Source organism: Zootoca vivipara, chromosome Z, assembly GCF_963506605.1.
Source record: "Zootoca vivipara chromosome Z, rZooViv1.1, whole genome shotgun sequence".
NCBI classification, from domain to species: Eukaryota; Metazoa; Chordata; class Lepidosauria; order Squamata; family Lacertidae; genus Zootoca; species Zootoca vivipara.
The window spans coordinates 29704634-29723637 of record NC_083294.1 but is presented as its reverse complement, the minus strand read 5'-3'; the positions used below and the strand labels follow the sequence as shown (position 1 = coordinate 29723637).

General features: G+C 45.9%; 1 protein-coding gene across 1 annotated transcript; it reads left to right on the top strand.

Annotated features, from left to right (window-relative positions):
• The first annotated feature begins 848 nt into the window (after window positions 1-848).
• Window positions 849-16804, top strand: SPRY3 (sprouty RTK signaling antagonist 3). The gene is made up of 2 exons (XM_035102986.2): window positions 849-974; window positions 11179-16804. The coding sequence occupies exon 2, from the start codon at window positions 11226-11228 to the stop codon at window positions 12132-12134; it is 909 nt and encodes a 302-aa protein (XP_034958877.1). The 5' UTR covers window positions 849-974; window positions 11179-11225; the 3' UTR covers window positions 12135-16804.
• The last annotated feature ends 2200 nt before the right edge of the window (window positions 16805-19004 follow it).

Here is a 19004-nt window from a genome sequence, read left to right as displayed (position 1 = left end):
AAACACTCTGCACACTTGTTGAACGTATGCGAACACACCTCTGAAACAGGTGGAAATTTTTCCTCCAGTTTAAATTTTAGGTGTGATTTCTGCATGGGCTATGGAACTCTGTGTAAGCTCAGAAGTACTCTCACCTTTTATTTTCACTGTAGGTGAGCCAGACCTGACCTCTGCCACTGAAAGCAGGTTATGGAAGGTGCAACCAGGTACCAGGGTGTGAGTGCCTAACTTCCTAGAAAACTGGGGTAACTTCTAATAAAATGCCTTTTGAGAACTCAAGTTCTGAGGATAGGCAGTGTGTTGACGGAATTTCTCTTTTTTAAAAAGACATCCTAGAAGCCTTTCCCTCAACCACTCAGATTAGTTTTAATGACACGGGATAGGGACTCTGTACATGCTCAGGGGCAAGCTCGCCTTAAAAAAACTTGCTGCGTTTCAAAATTGAACATTGGATCTTAGAGCTTCTGGATTTCGGGGTTGTAGAGAGGGCGGTTTGAGCTCTTGAAGCTGCTTCCTCCACCGCCTCTCTTTCACTCTCTGCTGCAAGGCTGGTTGGAATCAGCGGGCGAGCAGCAGCGAGATCCCTTTAGGGACGTCTAATGGGCCGATTCCATTTCAATTGGATGACGCCACTTGGGTAGCATTAAGAGCTACGGGAAAGGAAGAGCAGGGAAGGGGGGGGGAGAACAGGGGCAGGAGCTAAAAACCCGCCCCCTCCTGCCCCGTCCATTCACAAGCGCTCAGGCTAGAGCAGCTACATTCACAAAAACAGCTCCACGCGCTGTAACCAGAGCCGCCCCTTCGGAGACTCGCCCCGCCCCGAAGGAGGGTTCTTGCCTTGTTTCATCCGGAACGGCTCCGGTCGCTCTCCCAGCGACTGTACTTAAAACCACGGACGCGGCTTCTCCCCAGGGCGTCCCTTGGATGGAATCCGCGGGAGCGCTTCTGATAACAGCTCTTGAACCCCAGTCGAGGTGAGCGTCCGCGGAAAGGATGGATGGAGCCATCCAACCTTCCTCCGCGTCATACTCTGAAGGGTTTATCGGTACCAAGGGAGCGCCGGCGCTGCTTGCGATCTCTTTCTTACCCCCAGCACCTGCGCTACGGAGAGGTCCTGTGTTGTTGCTTTTACACAGGGTGATGGTGGTGGCGAGGGATGCTCCGTGCTCCTCCAGGTGTTGGGAGGGAGTGTCGCTTTTCTCTTCTTGCCTGACGCGCAAACTTTCGCGTTTAATAGAGTTCCTCGTCAGGAAGGTTGAGCAGGGGCTGTGGGGCGATCGTAGATCGCGCTGGCTGGCAGTCGTGGCCCCAGTTCAGGTCCATCATCAGCTTTGCTGTTGGGGGAGCGGCGGGTGTTCCTCTCTTGTCTCTTCAGGAAACGGCGGCAGCAGCAGCAGCTTCCCGAAGCGAAGAGTTGCTTAAGGCAGCAGCGTGGCGCCGGGCTCCTGCCTAGGCGGGACTCGACGGCGCTCTGACCCATAAACGGGCAGCCGCCGGATCGTTTCTTCCTGCCTGGCCTGGGGGATCGCCCTGGGCACGCTTTGGGGGTGGGGGGGCTGGCGGGGATGGAATGGGGCGAGGCAGGAGGTACCAAGCCAGTAAAGATGTGAGAAGATATTTCAGTTGTTGGAAGGGGTCTCTTTGTGAATGCGGGATGGGGGGGGGGGGGGAAGGCGACCTTGATTTGTGTTGCCTCGTCTCAGGGTAGAGTTGCTCGTATGTATCTGTGGGCTGTCTATTCGTTGGCTGGGCGGGGTCGCTCTTTGATGCAGGGGTCGGCTATAGAGTTCTGTCTTGGAAGAGCTTCTTATGTGATGGAACCAACCTGACGTGCCCGCAAAAAACTGCCACTTTTAGAAAAGCGGCTTCTCTCGACTGGAGGGGCTCGGTTCCCTCCCTGGATAAAATGATTGATAACGTTAACACGATTAATAATTAGTTAATTGATAATGCATTAACGGGGGGGGAGCAGTGGTAGGTAATTTCAGACTCTGGACGCAAAGGCCCTATGAACACCCCTCTTTAGAGGGTAAATGTGTATTGCTTCACTTCGATAAGCCAAAATGTGCTGGTTGGGGGAAACTCTTGCTTGTTCGGCTTAATGGGGCTTGGGAACTGCCTATCCTGTTCATTTCCCCGCCCCTCTCTACCACAGTATATTAAGGTATATTTAGAAAGGGTATGGAGTTGTTGAGACTTCAAGATTGTGGGATCTACTAATGTATTTTTGTTAGACTACTGAGGTCCACCAACCAGAGGTGGCTAAAAAATTGTGACAAGGAGGTGGGGGAGCTGTGGGGGAGCCATACACAAAAGGTGTGTGGGGAAGCCATTTATCTCCTGCACCCATGATTCACACATTGCAAACCTACATCAGAGTTACCATTGGGGTGGGTTAACACAGGATTGTACAATCTGCACCAGAATCTGGTTTAATGCTCCTATTTCACAGGTGAGGAACACTGAGGCTAAAAAGTGTTTAGCAAAATACCGGCCTCTCTCTATTGTTCAGGTTGGGTAAATATTAGGAGTTGAAAATCCTTGCAGACCTGCAGCAAATTGTGCAGTCGATTCCCACCTACCTTCAACCCCAAACTGCTGTATATTGCATAACAAAATCCTTGCTCCCCTAATAATAGTCTTTGCCATGCCTTCATTTCCCCCAGATTAGTTTGGCAGATTCACCTTTGATCCAAGTGCTCAAAAATATATGTGTGTGTGCATGTGCTAAAGGGTTAGGCAAAGTCACGAGTGATAGAAGTCTCCACGGCTATTCACTATGGTAGCTAGGTGAAACCTCCAAGTTCAGAGGCAGTATACCTCTGAAAATCAAATGATTGAGGCAAACAACAAATGGAAGGGCCCTTGCCTCTTAGAAGCTTAAAAGCCTTCAAGCTGTGTTGGCTAGTAACTGCTGGAAAGGGAATGTTTGAAGCAGGGGCTCCTTGGTCTGGTCAGCAATGCTGCGCTTTTAAGTTATTTGCAGGAGTGATGGAGGGTTCATATCCAGAAAACATGAACTTGGGGAAGTGTTAGATGCGCCAGAGAAGGGAGAACAGGGTTATTGGGGGGGGCAGGGGATGACAGGTGTGTGATGTTTATTATGTCCACTATAGCTAAAATAGGATTTGAGGGATAATTAGGGTTGGAGATGCATGGTATCAAACAGCATACCTGATGATAGTTGTCAGCTGGAGCAAGTGACATGTGATCTGGTAAAAGGAGATCAGGAACTCATTTAAGGAAAGGGCTGAACTCATTCAATAGCAGAGCACATGCTTTGATTGCAGAATGACTCATAACCCATCACCAGCATCTTAAGGCAGTGCTGCTGCTTGCCAGTGTGGACCAGTTGTAGAAGGCATCCTCCTGTGTTCCTAACTCCTACAGGCAGCTGGGAAGCAAAACCTGAACTGGAGGGAGAGATTCAGTATTGGGGCTGGGGGAGGAGGGATTGAACCATCAAGGGTGGAGATGAAAGGATGCAAGAATGCTTGATGAAGCAAAGGGGGACTTGTTAGCAGTAACACACCTAGATAATTTAGATTTCATGGGCGAGGGCTGTATTGAAAAATAATAAAAGAAATTAAGCAAGGAAATTGGCATGCCTCCTTAATTGGGGTGAGGGGGTAGGTAGGCTGGTTATTTCTAGCTAGCCAAAAGGCTTCCAGTTACTGAAAAATCTTTTACTCCTTAACTCCTTTGCCATTGCAGCAGCTCGATGGAGTTGCTGCCCATTAACAATGCTTTAATAACTTAGCGTTTATATTGCATATTGCAGGTGCTAAAATTGCTTTGCAGGCACTGACACATCCTTGCAACAGCCTTACAAGGTAGGCAAGTAGCATTACTCCCTGTGGCAGGTGGAGGCAGAGGCTGGGATGTGGTGGTTCCAAGGAACCTTCAGTGCAGGTGAGCCCAGGAGTAAGTTTTCCTATGTTCACTGGGGCCTGCTTTTGGGATAAGATTGCAGCACTTGTGAGTTTGTGACTGAGGCAAGTATTTCATTGAGGACTTTCGAATCTGCAGCTAGCATTCCTTAGCCCTGTGCTACACAGGCCCAGGGAGACCAGTATTGGTTTTTTTTTTTTAAATCCAAATTCTTTTTTAATTAGGCCACACCCTCCTGGATGGGACCAAGTTGCTGCTTGAAAAGATGCTCCTGGGATAAAGCAGGGCTACCGGTATCTTGTTGAATAGAGTTGAATAAGGAGAACAATTATATATGTGCATGCATGTGGCTTGTGTACTTGAATGGAAGGAAATGCTTTACGTGCAGACTCCAACCTGTCTGTATCTGAATACTCACACTCAAATCCGTGTCAATCTCCCTGTTTCAGGAAAAAACAAAAACAAAATGCTTATCAGTTCTGCCTAAATAGAAGTATTTTGTGTAAATCAAAAGTTTATATCTTCTTCTTGGACCAACTCTTCTACTGGCATAGCAGATTACCTGCTTATTCAATTGTTTCTAATGATAAGGTAACCAGGTAACAGTAGTCTTCATGAAAAATTGGGATGGGATAAATAGTTCCCTGGATGATTTTAGTTTTGGGGTTAACGGGGGGGGGGAACGATCACTTTCTCCTGATCTGTGTAGGAACAATGAGTTGCCAGTTTCCAGCTGCCCCATAGATCTGTGGGGACCAAGATTAGGGTGAGCGAATCTAACCTAGGGCTAAATCAAAATTGCAGCCCAACCAACAAATAATCTCTGCTGGACAGTACTTGGGTAGCATATTAAATGGCTGCTCCAGTGTCTGCACTCATTGCCTCGGTTTGTAAAAATCAAGGCTGCACAGGGATTTACTAAGCCTGCCATGAAACTGCACGCTGTGTGCCCTTCTGTGCAATATTTTGTGGGTGTGTTAGGCTGGGCATTGCAAGAAATGATGGGGAGTACAGTCAGAAGCTTCTTCTTCTTCTTCCTCTTCTTCTTCTTCTTCTTCTTCTTCTTCTTCTTCTTCTTCTTCTTCTTCTTCTTCTTCTTCTTCTTCTCCTCCTCCTCCTCCTCCTCCTCCTCCTCCTCCTCCTCCTCCAGGTGCTCTGTGGGGTGGCAAAGGAGGAAATAGGTCCCTGAGTTGAGTCATGGCTCAAGTGAAGCTTTTTTTGTAAATTGGGAGGGCCACACTTAAACTTGCTTTCCCCCTTGCTTCATCACTTTGGTGTTGGGGAATCATGATAGCTGGTTGGCAGAGGTGTATGACTTGCCTTCTGCCGAAGAGCGAAGGGGGTCATTAGCTCCTCTTGTCTGTTAGGCACTGCTTTGCCATCCCTTTTCAATGGCTTGCTCTGTAGTGTGGCTTCCCCACTCAGCTGCTGTGGCTGCCAACTCCTTTCTATTCACCCTCTCTGCCTCTCTCCCCTTTTCCCTTCACTGCAGTATCTATTTCAGTCCCTCCTGCCGGCTGGATTGGATTCATCGCATCCGGAATGGCAAACAATTTATTGTCATTCAATCCTCTTTTCTCTCTTCTTCTTCTTCTCCCTCCCTCCCCTCCCTCCATCAATCCTGTTTGGTGCTGGAGAATCTTGCTGGGTCCTAAAGGTTGTCCGGTCAAAATTTGGGCTCAACTAGGCTAGCATGTGAATAATAGCTTTTACGGAAAGGTTGTGCTTCTGGAAATTTAAGGTGTTGCCTTATATACGGAGCCAGACCATTGATCCATCTAGTTCAGTATCATCTTCACTGATGGGCAGCGGCTTTGAGGACCTTCCCCTTCCCTACCTGGGGATGCTGGGGGGTGGAACCAGGTACCTGCTGTGTGAAAAGCATGGTCTCCACCACTCAGCTGGCATTGTGCATTCAAAGCTCCCTTGGTGGTCTTAAGGACTAGAAGCACTGTGTGTTTCATTGCTTAACAAAAAAAAGGTGAAGATTCTCAGGCTACCTAATCTGATGAGTCCTGTCTGTGCATCCTATTCAAAGTTTCAAATTGTGCAGTGTAAATTTGCAGGACTGCAAATGGTGTTTATTGGTTAAAGTTGTGGCATTGAACCCATGACAAACAGCTTTTCAGCTTAAACAAGAGAGCCATCCTTGCAATTGCCTTGTGAGGTAGGCTACTTGGAGAGTTAGTGATATGTCTAACCAACCCAGATGAATGGGAGATTTTACTTGCATCTATATAGCAAGACCCAGGTGGCGCTGTGGTTAAACCACTGAGCCTAGGGCTTGCTGATCAGAAGGTCGGCGGTTCGAATCCCTGTGACGGGGTGAGCTCCCGTTGCTTGGTCCCAGCTCCTGCCAACCTAGCAGTTCGAAAGCACGTCAAAATGCAAGTGGATAAATAGGAACCGCTACAGCGGGAAGGTAAACGGCGTTTCCATGTGCTGCTCTGGTTTGCCAGAAGCGGCTTTGTCATGCTGGCCACATGGCCTGGAAGCTATACGCCGGCTCCCTCGGCCAATAATGCGAGATGAGCGCGCAACCCCAGAGTCGGTCACGGCTGGACCTAATGGTCAGGGGTCCCTTTACCTTTATATAGCAAGACAGCTTTTTTTGGGGGGGGAGGGGCCTTCCTGGTTGATGAGATTGGTTGTCAACCAGATCAAGCATTGCACTTCTGGCCCAGAATAGGTGCTGTGAGGTTCCAGGTCAAGCAAGCCTGGCCTTGCTGGCCTGTATTGCTCTGAGCTCTTTTCACTGTGCTGATTGTGGTTGTTACATTTATATCCCACCTTTTCTCTAAGGTGTTCAAGGCAGCATACATGGTTCTCCCTCCTACACGTTATCTTCACAACAACCCTGTGAGGTAGGCTGAGAGAACAGTGACTGGCCCAATGTCACCCAGTGGGCTTCATGACTGAATGAGGATCTGAACTCTGGTCTCTCAGGTCCTAGACTAAAACTCTAACCACTGCACCAACTCACTCTCTGAAGCACCTGATCCGAAGTTCAAACTTGTGCCAAAGGCAGGGCTTAGTTTAGCTACCCATTTAGCTTAGCTTCCTCTTCACTGTGCCTTGGTGCTGGATTGCATCTCATGCTAACCTATACAGTCCTATACATGCTTTCTTTGAAGTATCATAGAGGGCACTGACTCCCAGGTAAGAGGGTATTGGATTTGCAGTCTTCACATAAGAGTTTACATGTGCCTCTTTCTCACGTCTCTGCCAGCTAGCAGTACTTAATGCAGCTTGTCAACATGAGGCAGAATACAGAAAAGAAATAGTATACCCTCTGTAGTAGTCACTGTAGATTTTTAATCTTGCATGGGGAGCTGATTTAAGAAAAGGTCCATGTCAGCATTGTGACAGTGGGGCAAATTCCTCCATTGGAGGAATAGGTAAAAATATGCTGGGTTTTGCAAGCAGGAACAAAGCCATGCAAATTCCCCAATATGCATATGGAGAGAGATAACCCTTTTCCTTTGCACAAGAAGGACCTTGCCCTCTGTGCAATGCCTGTTTTAGCTTCTATGCATTAGCAAAACTTTCCTCAACCTGGATGCGCTCCAGATATTGTTGGACTACATCCCTCATTGGCCAGAGCCAGCCGATCAATGGTTAAGGACAATGGGAGTGGAAATCTAAAACATCTGGAGGGTACCAGGTTGAGGAGGGCTGCTCTGGCACTGAGATGCTTCCACCACCATCCAGAATGGGGGTATACTTCAGCAGAGCCCTGCAGGTAACTATTACTCTCTCCTTGTCTGTTTATAGTCCAACAGAGAAACTCTACATACAGTACTGACTGCTTGCAGCTCTTTCCTGAACAATCATGAGAACAGTGATGTATAATGGGGAATGAGACAATGTTGGTGTATCCAGTAGTACACGGCAGAAAATTTCCCAGTGCACTGTTTTCCCATAGAAAAAAATTCCATTTCACATGTTCATAAGCAACAATTAATGGGTGTCAATTGAAAAAGCAGTATTAGGCAAGTTTGGCAACTTCAAAGTTTTAAACTCTGGTTTCCTAAATACAAGTAAAATAAAAGTATGCTAAATTAGATCATACTCCAGGCCATCAGATTCTCCCCCCCCCCTGAAGCAAAATGCCTCAATTTGCATAGGAAATATTTACAACTCAACGGTCTTCCAGGAAACTCACATCATGGCATCTCCTCCTCCCTGGATTTAGAGGTGCACGATGGAGCTGGTATTGCTTTTCTCAGTCTCTTGCAGCCAGCCAGCCAGCCATGCTGTATCACCCAGCTGCATCCAGGGGCTTTACTGCCATGAATTTCTTGAAGAGTGAAAGCCTTGTGCTCTTTGCCTGCCAAGATTGGTGAGCATGAGAAGGGGGGGGGGCGTTGCGTGTGAGTGAAAGGAACGGAAATGGAGAAGAAGAAGATAAAGAAGAAAAGGGGAGGGGAGAAATGAGGGTGTAGAAAGATTGAATGTAGGGAAAGAAAAGATGCTGTTAAAGAAAATGGTCCGTTGCAGTGGGTTCCCCCTCCTCTGAGTTCAAACCTCACCATAGATGCTATTATCCACTTGTTGCCACTCTGTGTGGTCAGAGATTGTACCATTTTCCAGCAGGAGTGAACCAAGGTATGTGCTCTTTACTCTTCCCACTGCTTGCTTGTTTGGCAAAAGGGAGTGAACAGGCAGAAACCACAAGGAGCAGAAGCCAGGAGGCCCTGGGAATTGTGTGAGTGGGCTTTGATGGATACCCAATAATGCTTACCCCTGATGTTGGCTGCCTAATGGAGAATGTGTTGCAAAGAAAATGCTGAGCTGAAAACATAAAGCACATGTTGTTGGTGAGGTAGCACCCTTCACTTAGTAGGGAATGAGCCTCCTGGGTGATTTTGAGTTGTGTACTCTGGCTTCCACCCTTAACAAACTACAGTCCCCCAGGATTAGTTAGGGGCAGCCAGGTGCTTTAAATGTATGGTAAATCTGGCAGTCATTACAATTCCCTCTCCCGTATTGTATATTTAAGGTTCCTGTGTATTTAAAGTTCCTGTGTTTACTCTGGTTAAAAAAAAGGAAGCCTTCTGCACATGCTCAGTTGCTGAAGACACATTATGACACGGGGGCCTGATTCAAAGAAAGCTCTGGTCCCTCTTCTCTTCACACCTGCCAACCCCACTCCCCCCATCTAATCCTACAACTCTTTCCAAGCTCATCTTGCCTTGCCTGGAAGCTCAACTTTGTTTTAAATGAATCTGGGCTAGCTGGGTTTTTTCCCCTTTGGCAGGAGGAACATCCAAAGTAGTGCTGGCTTTTAGCAATCAAAGGAAGATGGCTCTTGATCTTCACTCTTCTTCAAGGTCGACCTGGCTAACAAAAATCAATCTTCCCACTGCTCTTTTCCTCGTTTCATCCTGCTCAGGCAGCATTTGTTACCAGCTTCTCTGGCTTCATTGACTCACTTTCCTATATAGAGACTAGTTTGCTGACCTTAAAAATGGGGAGGAAAAAGATCAGTCCCCTCCTCTAAGGAGGGAGAGACTTCCAAAATTGTAGGGAAGAATAGCCAGTGTGGGACTTTTTGGATTAAACCATAAATAGCCCCCTACAATGATTTTGTCTTGGCTCCTGTGAGCCTATGGTGGGGATGGATGACTCTATTCATTTCTCACTTTCCCAGTCATAAGTTCAGTTCTCCAAATTTCTGCATGAACTTGTGACATGCTTTTTAAAAGTCCCGAAAATTCATCCACATTCTCTCTCTCTCTCTCTCTCTCTCTCTCTCTCTGAATATAACATGTTTCTATTTTGCCAGCTGTTCACATTTTTGCAAGCCATTTATCCTAATGTTGTGTTTTTGTATTATATCGTCACCAGTACATGTATTATTATGCACACTGTCCCTTAATGTGTGTATTTGGTCTGAGAACTGCAGCGCAAAATTCAGAGAAGTGTTGCATTTCAGTTCCAGTATCACTTCAGAAAGTGTGGCTTTTAGGTGGGCTTGCATTAAAAATTAACCAAATTGATATTTTTCTTCTAGTTCTAGCCTTGGTGTTCTGGACCCTAGTTTCAGTAGCCGTCTATTGCCCCATACTGAATAACCTTTTCTCAATCTCTCTCTCCCCCCCCCCCCTGCCTTCTGGGTATTCTAGGGCTTGGTTTGCAAATGGGTTGTGGGGTTGTGGGCAACACCCCCCCACACACACTTTTGCCAGATTTTCTATGGAAAGGGTCAATCTGAATTAAATGGTGGTGGGGATGTGGGCTGGGTCTCCTACACTGTGAGAAGGTTGGCATTACTCTGTGGCTGGACTGCAACTCTCATCATCCCTGATCATTGGCTATGCTGACTGTGGCTGTTAGGAGTTGTGGTTCAGTAGCATCTGGAGGGCCCAAAGCTACCCATACCTGCGGAACGGGCATGTAAAGGAAAGAGTACCCAGTCCCACTATGCCTGAAGTAGCAGGTGAATCAGGGGATCATGTTGGTTTTCAGATCAGATACCTTGTACAAGCCAGGTGCCACCTTGCCTGAAAGGGAGGGTTGCAATTTTAAGCCACAAGCTTTCCAGAGGCTCCCAACATTCTGTGATAGCAATGCTTAAAAAACAAATTGTTAATAGGCACAACGAGTCTGGCTGCTCTGGCCAATATTTCTTCATGAGTACCAGCTGTGCCTTGCTGTTTTTTAAGTGGAAGTTCCAGCCCACTGCAAGAGATGCGTGTCCTTTCCCTCCCTCCCTAAAAGTTCCTGATCCAAGACTATTAGCCAGACACAGCCTTTCTCAACATTGGGCTGCCAAATGTGGTTGGACTATGACGCTTACCATACGTAGCTAACAGGACAAGGGGTCAGGGATGAATAATAGAATTGTAAAGTCAGAAGGACCCCCAAGCATCATCTAGTCCAATCACCTGCAATGTAGGAATCTCAGCTAAAGCATCCCTGACAGATGAACATCCAACCTCTGCTTTAAAACCTTCAGTGTAGGAGAGTCTACAACCTCCTTGGGAAGTCCATTCAAACAGCTCTTACTGTCAGAAAGTTCTCCCTGATGTTTAGTCAGAATCTCTTGTAACTTGAATCCATTAGTTCAGGTCCTATCTTCAGAGCAGGAGAAAACAAGCTTGCTCCATCTTCCATGTGACAGTCCAACAACATTTGGGGACTAAAAGTTGAGAATGGCTGCTAGAGCATAGAGGTCTCAATTTCTCCTCTTCCCCAACAAAATGTCTCGATTGATCTTTTACTGTTGTGATTTAACAGTGGGGTGGACTTTTTTTGCTTTGCTTTTTGTTTCTTCTCCTGCAGGACCTTCTGATGTTCCCTACTGACTGGAGCCTTTGTCCTTCCCCAGAATGCCCTTTTCGGCCAGCACCACTGAGCGCAGCTCTGAAGACACCATGGCTTCAGTGCCTGAGGATTTCCAGCAGGTCCTTTCCATCGACCAGATTTGTGCCATTCGTGCCACCAATGACTACGTGGAGAGACCTGCCTCCTCCAAGCAAGCTGCCTCCACCCCTTCTCCATCCCAGTCGCAAGCAGCCCACAAGCAGGAGGTGGCTCAGGAACGCCTGATGCCCACCACCTTCCAGGACCTTCAACCTGGCCAGCTACCCCTCCAGCAGCCTCTGAGCCATTCCAGCACTGCCAGCTCCATCTCCCACAGCACCACAGCCTCAGAGCAGAGGCTCCTCGGCAGCATCACACCGTCACACTCTGGGCACTCACTTGTCCGGACGCAGCCGCAAGCAGGCGACCCCAAGCCTGAGGAGCTGCAGAAGGGGACACCTGAGAAGCCTCGTGTCCTCCATGCTGGCCACCTCTTCATCTGCGAGGAATGCGGCCACTGCAAGTGTGCCCGTTGCATGGCGACACGCAGCTTGCCCTCTTGCTGGCTTTGCAACAAGCGCTGCCTCTGCTCACCAGAGAACCTCATTGACTATGGGACTTGCCTCTGCTGTGTCAAGGGCATTTTCTACCACTGCTCCTCAGATGATGAAGACACCTGTGCCGATGACCCCTGCTCTTGTAGCCCGGGTTCCTGCTGTGCCCGCTGGGCTGCCATGAGTTTCCTTTCCTTGTTCATGCCCTGCCTGTGCTGTTACTTTCCCACCTTGGGGTGCCTCAAACTTTGCCAGAGGGGCTACGATGCCTTTAAGCGGCCTGGTTGTCGCTGCCAGAACCACACCAATACTGTCTGCAGGAAGATCTCCTCCACATCCAGTGGAGCCACTCTCCCTAAGACTTTGGACAAGCCCGTATGACTTCCCACAGGAAGTGGGCAGGGAGGGGGGGAACACCCGGCTGTTCTTCATCATTGTGTTCTTCTTTCAGCTTCCCCTGCTGGAATCTTACAGCTTGGGAACAAAGCAATGATGGAATAGCCAACCAGCTATGCAAGCTCCCTTTGGAGCTTGTTCCATGATAGATATAAATTGTCCCTGTGAGCAAGATTAGGCTCTAGGGCTTTTAATGTGTCCTCAACATTGGACAAGTAGAATGGGAAGCTGAGGCATGCACTAAATCAGCATGGTTGTTGTTGGTGGATGGGGGGAGGGTGTAGTTTTGCTATAGGATGGCTCAGGATTCTGACCTCCAGAATGCCTTATGAGTTGCTCTCCTGTGGTGGGTTAAAAAAAACAAAAACCAGAAAAGAAAAGGGTATTGCACCCAAGCACTATGATAGCCTGAGAAACAGTCTATTGTAAAGAACAAAACAAAAAACAAAACCCATTATTTTTTCACTTCTGGTACCCATCCCTATGGCTTGTATTCTGCTCCTTCTGCCATGCACAATTTGCAGATGGGGGAGAGGCTAGCAAAACTGTAGCAAATGCAAGGTAGCTGGGCCAAGTGTGGGATGGGCACCTTTGGTAGTTCCTGGCTGGGGAGATGCAAAACTGTTGAGGGTTGATGGCCTCCCTAAGAGGAGGAGAAAGCCCAAAAGCTTATGTGTCTTTTTTAAAAGGAAAGAAGGAAGGAAGGATGGATGGTTCACCAATTTAGGGTAAAACGTCTTTACTTTTTGTAGGGGTGGCAAAAGTTGGAATCATCATTCACTATAGCAACAAAGGGGTAGTTTAAAGGGTCTTGCTAGCCTAAAACAAAGCAAGCCCTCAATCTTCATTTCCTCCTAAGCTTATCTGGTACCAGATAGCATGGGCAGTCACTGTGAGTCTAAAGCCAGAAGTGATTCCTTTGGCTGATCTTAAACTGCTAGGCATTTCTGGTGTCTTGCAGGCAAAAGTCACTTCTATGGTTGATGTATCCTTTCTCCCACCCCTTCAAGAGCAGAGGCGGCTTCCCCCAGTCAGATGGCCGGAGTACAAGGAAATATATTATTATCATTATTTTAAAATTTAGCATCCATGACACAGTTTCTCTTTGAAACAGTGAGTGTTTTTTTTTTTAAAAAAAAGCTCAAGGGAAAAGAGTTATGGTTTCCTTTGCCTGAAAACCTTAGCTTTCAGTTAGATATATCCTGCAATTTGAATAGAGGGCGGGACATATGCAGTGCAATGGGTTATGTTTGTCATTGACTCCTCCCTGCCTAACCCAAAGCACTTTGGTTCCACTTGAGTACAGAAGGGTGATGTAGGTATGGCTCAGAAAGTTTTATGCTATGACTTGTTGGAGAGACTGACCCAGGAGCTAATGAGCAGACATTGTGTGCAGAAGGTCCCCAAGTTCAATACTTGGCACCTCTAGGAAGGGCTTGGGAAGGCTCCTGTGTGAAACTTGGAAGATGTGCTGCCTGTTAATGCAGATAGCACTTTGCTGCCTGATTGGCTTATCTGATGAGGTATGAAGGTGTGATAGCTCAAAGCATTATATATACCTTTTCAAGTAGTGGGCAAACCTGTGGGTTGTATCCAGGACTAGTCCTATGGAGAGAATAGGACTGTTGACATAGAGCAAGCTGTTGCCATTAATGGACATGACTACACCTTGGGTTCATTACTTTTAATGGGTCTACTCTGAGTAAAACTTGGTAAGGTACAACCCCATGTCTCCTGTGGTCAAATGAGCAGAATGTCCCTCTGATCCCTTGCCGCTCTCTAGATATTGACTTTAAACCTCTGTCATCCTTGACCACAGTCTGTGCTGGTGGGGTTGATGGGACTTGGAGTCCAACAACATATGGAGGGCAGCAGGTTCCCCACCCTGGCCTTATAAAAAATGGGTGGGGAGAGGGTGGTGGTGACAAAATGTGTGTTACTCAGACCCTTTGGTTCACATTCTTGTTCCTAAATTTGCATGTTGCTTCCGCTTACTTTCATATTAGTTTGTAAATGTTTAACTAAGGCGGGGATGAGAAATCTTTTTCGGCCGGAAGGCTGCATTCCCATGAGGACAACCTTTCGGGGGGCCACATACCAGTAGTGGTGGGTTCAGCTGCAAAAGTGGGTGGAGCATGTGGATGTGCTGATCTGTGGATTCCAAGTCTGCAAAAGCTACATACAACATCTCAACATCCTCGGTCTAGGCAAGCAAATGACATTAATAATAGTTCAAGGATGCATTCCAGCCTAGCAAAATCATTTAAGGGATGTGTGGTCCCAAGGGCCATATACAAGGGTGTGGAGGGCCACATTTAATCCTTAGGCTTCAGGTTACCAGACCTGGACCTAGGGAGTGAAAAGGAGATGAAAACGGCCCTCACACATACACATTGCCACCCCGGATGAATGCATGACAGGTAGACGCCAAAGCTAGGCCTGATCAGCATGTCTCTGCTGCTCAGATTGCAAACCTGTGGCCTATTAGTTGGGGTTCTGCAATCCAGCAAAGGTAGAATGGTGACTGAGCCACTGTTGTCCTTGTATCACATCCCACGTTGTCCAGGCATGCCTTAGACCCACTGAAGGGAATGGTTGTAGGATTGGGTGTGGTGCTGCTTCCTTTTGAGGGCACTGCAAGTTGGCCAAGCATGCAGACCACAGAAAACACCCCACCAATTTCTTCTCATTGTTTTAGAAGTTGCTTTGATTATATTTTTGAGTGTGCAATTTTTAGTGACATACATTTATGATGGCTTTTGATAACCTGCTATGAATGGTGCCATAGACAAGATCTGGCTTCTTGGTACATTTCTGCTAATGCCAAAGGACTCTCTTAAGCTGTGTGCATTATGCCAGTTTCGGGCCGCTTTGTTTATTGGAGTACTTTAGAGGCTTCTTTCCAGGGGTTTCTTGCACTGTATTAAGTGGAATGTGGAAAGTGCCAGAGGCTGTTTTTCATCCAAATCTTGGTTGCCACTTCTGATCATAGTTTTTGTTTAATTCAGAAGTGGCCTCCTTTTTGTGGATTTGGAAGCATTAACGCCTCTTATTTTTTTCCTTCTAAAACTTTTTTTCCTAACCCCCCCCCCAAAAAAAATAGAACCCTGGGAAAAGGGTGAGAACTTTCTTTTTTGAAAGTGGGTGAGAACGAAGCATGATTTTTTTGCAGAGGTCAGAACAACATACCCTCCAACATTTCTCCAATGAAAATAGGGACGTCCCATTCCATAATGATAATTTTACTATTTATACCCCACACACCTTAGTGGGTTGCCCCAGCCACTCTGGGCAGCTTCCAACCTATATAAAAACATAATAAAACAGTTTTAAAAAACTTTCCTATACAGAATTGCCGTCAGGCGGCTCGGGGGGGTCGGATAACTCCTTACCCTCCTACATAGCGATATCCCAAGGAAAAGTGGGACATTCTGGGATCGAATCAGAAACTGGGACACCTTCTCTAAATCAGGGACATCCCTAGAAAATAGGGACACCTGGAGGGTCTGCAGAACAATGGAGATGGCTCTTGTCTGACCTATATGTAGCAGTAGAGTCCTTATCAAAGACCCATGGACTCTCTTGCTGCCTAGGTGCAGTCATTAGGCGTGTAAGGGGGCTCCGTTTTCTATTCCTCCCTGTCTTCATTGTATGCAGCACTGTTTCCACTGCACTGCAGTTCCTCTTCTACCAAAACCTGTGTTAATCGTCTTGCTGTCCACTGTGGTGAAATTAAGTAACTTATGTAAATCACATTGTCATTAGTTATTCCACCTCATCCATTTCAATGCAAAGGAAATGTAATGCATATATGGGAGGCATAGCTGCCAAGTTTTCCCTTTTCTCACGAGGAAGCCTATTCAGCATAAGGGAAAATCCCTTAAAAAAAGGGATAACTTGGCAGCTATGATGGGAGGTGGTGGTGGGACGCAAACAGTTAGGTATGGCTAGTAAACTGAAAGCAAAGACAGTGAATACTGATTGTATTTGTTAGAATGGTTTCTGTTCCGGATATGGGATTAATAAGTGAACACCAGCAATTTCTGCTCCCGTATTTGGTCCCATCATTGTATTTGGTCCCATTAGTTTGCATAGCCGCCAAAAAAGAGAGAATATTTTGGGTCTCTGGGCCCATGCAACTCCCTGAAGTAATGTTGCCTGCTTTCTCTCTTGACCCCTTGTTAAAACAAGTTTATATCCTCTGAAGGCACCTGCCCTTTGTCAGGATGCTTTGAGTAGGTTTATTTCCTTCTCCAGAAGGCCCCTTGCATTTGAGATCCAAAAGGACCACAATACTATGGGATTCAAGACATTCTCACCGTCTGTTGGGTTAAAAAAAAAAGGCATTTTGTATAGTGTGTCCTCTAAAATTGTGTCCTCCCCCTCGCCTTATACAAAGCATAATACCTGCTCATAATCTGCCATCTCATTGTGTATAGATATATTTTTACCACACTTTTACCATTTAAAAAATATTTATTTGAAATGTTTATTTTAAAGTTATTAAAAATTGCATCTTAATGTATTTATTATAATGCTCTTAGTTGTGTGCTCCTCTTTCCCTCTCTTTTTCTTGCAAATCTAATTAAGCTTTGCTGAAACAATGCTGAAATTTGAAAAAAAATAATTCTATGGGTGGTGTTCCAAACCACTTCAAAGCAACTATTCAATAAAATATATATTAATTTTGAATATGTTTCTTGTTCTGTTATTTGTTGAAGGTGTAGTGCCACTACTGAAAAGGCCCTGTTACAAGTCTTTGTGGGAGGTGTAATGCTACTACTGAGAAGACCCTGTCAAACATCAGATAGTGGCACGAAGCCCTGGGGCAAGCTTATGAGAGGGCAGGGGGAACCTGTAACTGCCCAGATGTTGTTGGTCTCTGACTCCTGTTAATACCAAGCCAGAGTCTGGCCAATGGTCAGGATGATGGGAATTGTAGTCCAATAACATCTGGAGGGCCACAGGTTACCCATCCCTGCTGGAGGACAATACTGAGCTAGATGGAACCACTTTGCATATAGCCATTTTAGAGATGCCGAGTTCCTTGACATGTGTCTAGCTCAGTAACTCGGGATGTGGACACTTCTGATTGTGGGTACAACCCCTATAAAGCACCTACCACTCTCTTTTTTGGGGGTGTAAGAATGAAGTTACCTTTAATACAAGGAGGAAAGTTCCTACTACTTCAGGCACACTGGACTAGGCATTCCTTATACCCACGGGGGAAATTTATAACGCTTCTTTACAACAATAATATACCATTTTTTATAAGGCAGCTTCTTGTATCCAGGACTACAGAATTCAAACCTCTCAGGACCTGGGAAGACAGAGAGACAGGCACCCCTGACTCTTTCAGGCAACCTGTTTATTGCTCATTTGTCCTGATTTGTTTGGCAGAAGTTATTTGATGCCAGCTTTTCATCCAGTCGGATATGTTTGTGGGGAGGTTAGGTGACATTGTATATAGCAAGTGCCATTGCCCACTATTCTGTGCATTTTCCATGAAAAAGGCCTACAGTCATACCTCGGTTTAAGTACGCCTCGGTTTGAGTATTTTCAGTTTACTCCATGGATCCGTCTGGAACGGATTAATCCACTTTCCATTACTTTCGATGGGAAAGTTCGCTTCAGGTTAAGTACGCTTCAGGTTAAGTACAGACTTCCGGAACCAATTGTGTTTGTAAACCAAGGTACCACTGTATTTCATAGGAGGCTGGAAGAGGCTTTCTTGTGCAAGAGTGTGGACTCAAACTTGTAAGGATGCAGCCTGAAATTTTCCAGGATGTGCTTGAGTCCAACCTAGAAATAGCAGCAGTCCACTTTGGTGTTTGGAGAGGGGTCATAGCTTAGTGGTGGAGCAAAATACCGTGTACTCAGAAGGTCCTAGGTTCCATTCCTAGCATCTTCATTTAAAGGGACCAGGCTGGAGGTGATGGAAAAGACTCTCTGCTTGAGTGTTACTTTGACACTTAATATTGGGCTAGCTAAGTAGCCTGAATTATAAGGTAGTTTCCTGTGTTGCGTCCCTGCTAGAGTAGTTTACCTAAAGCCCTGAAGATCTTGCTGAACTACAACTCCTGTCATTCCTGGTCATTAGCCCTGCTTGCTGGGGTAGTTGTAGTTTCCATCATAATAATAATGATGATGATGATGATGATGATAATAATAATAATAATATCAGAGGGGAACCACAGGAAGTGATTACAATAAAACCAATCACCAGAGCACATTAAAAACAATTTTGACAATCATTCACGGTAGTTAATATAATCAAATTCATATTTTTAATATATTTTAAAGCATATATTCCCACAGCTCTCCATGATTTTGGTGGTCTCCTTCCTCCTGTTTATTGAGAAAACCAATAAAATCAGATCAAGTTTCATAAAATGAATCCATCCTTTTTTGCTCTCTTTGTGCCTGGACTTGAGCAGCTAGTATTACTGCAAATATAATTGTTCATATTTTATTATACTGTGCTTCTAGATCTTTTTTAAAACAACAACAACAACAACAACAACAACAACAACAACAACAACAACAACCTCATATGGGTTTTTTGTCATTTTGGCCACTGAATAATGATAGCAATGCTAATTTTGTATCCATATATATTTTCTTATTTAATATAATATCACATTTTTCAAAGATATCATTCTAAAATCCATTTATATGTCCATCCATGTTTCCTACATTGTATTTCTGCCAGGGTAGTTTACCTAAAGCAGGTGTGAGGACCTTTGATGCTCCAGACATTGCCGAATTACAATTCCCATCATCCGTGGCTACTAGGCATGCTTCCTGGGGCTGATGGGAATTGCAGTTCAGCAACATCTGGAGGGCCAAAGGTCC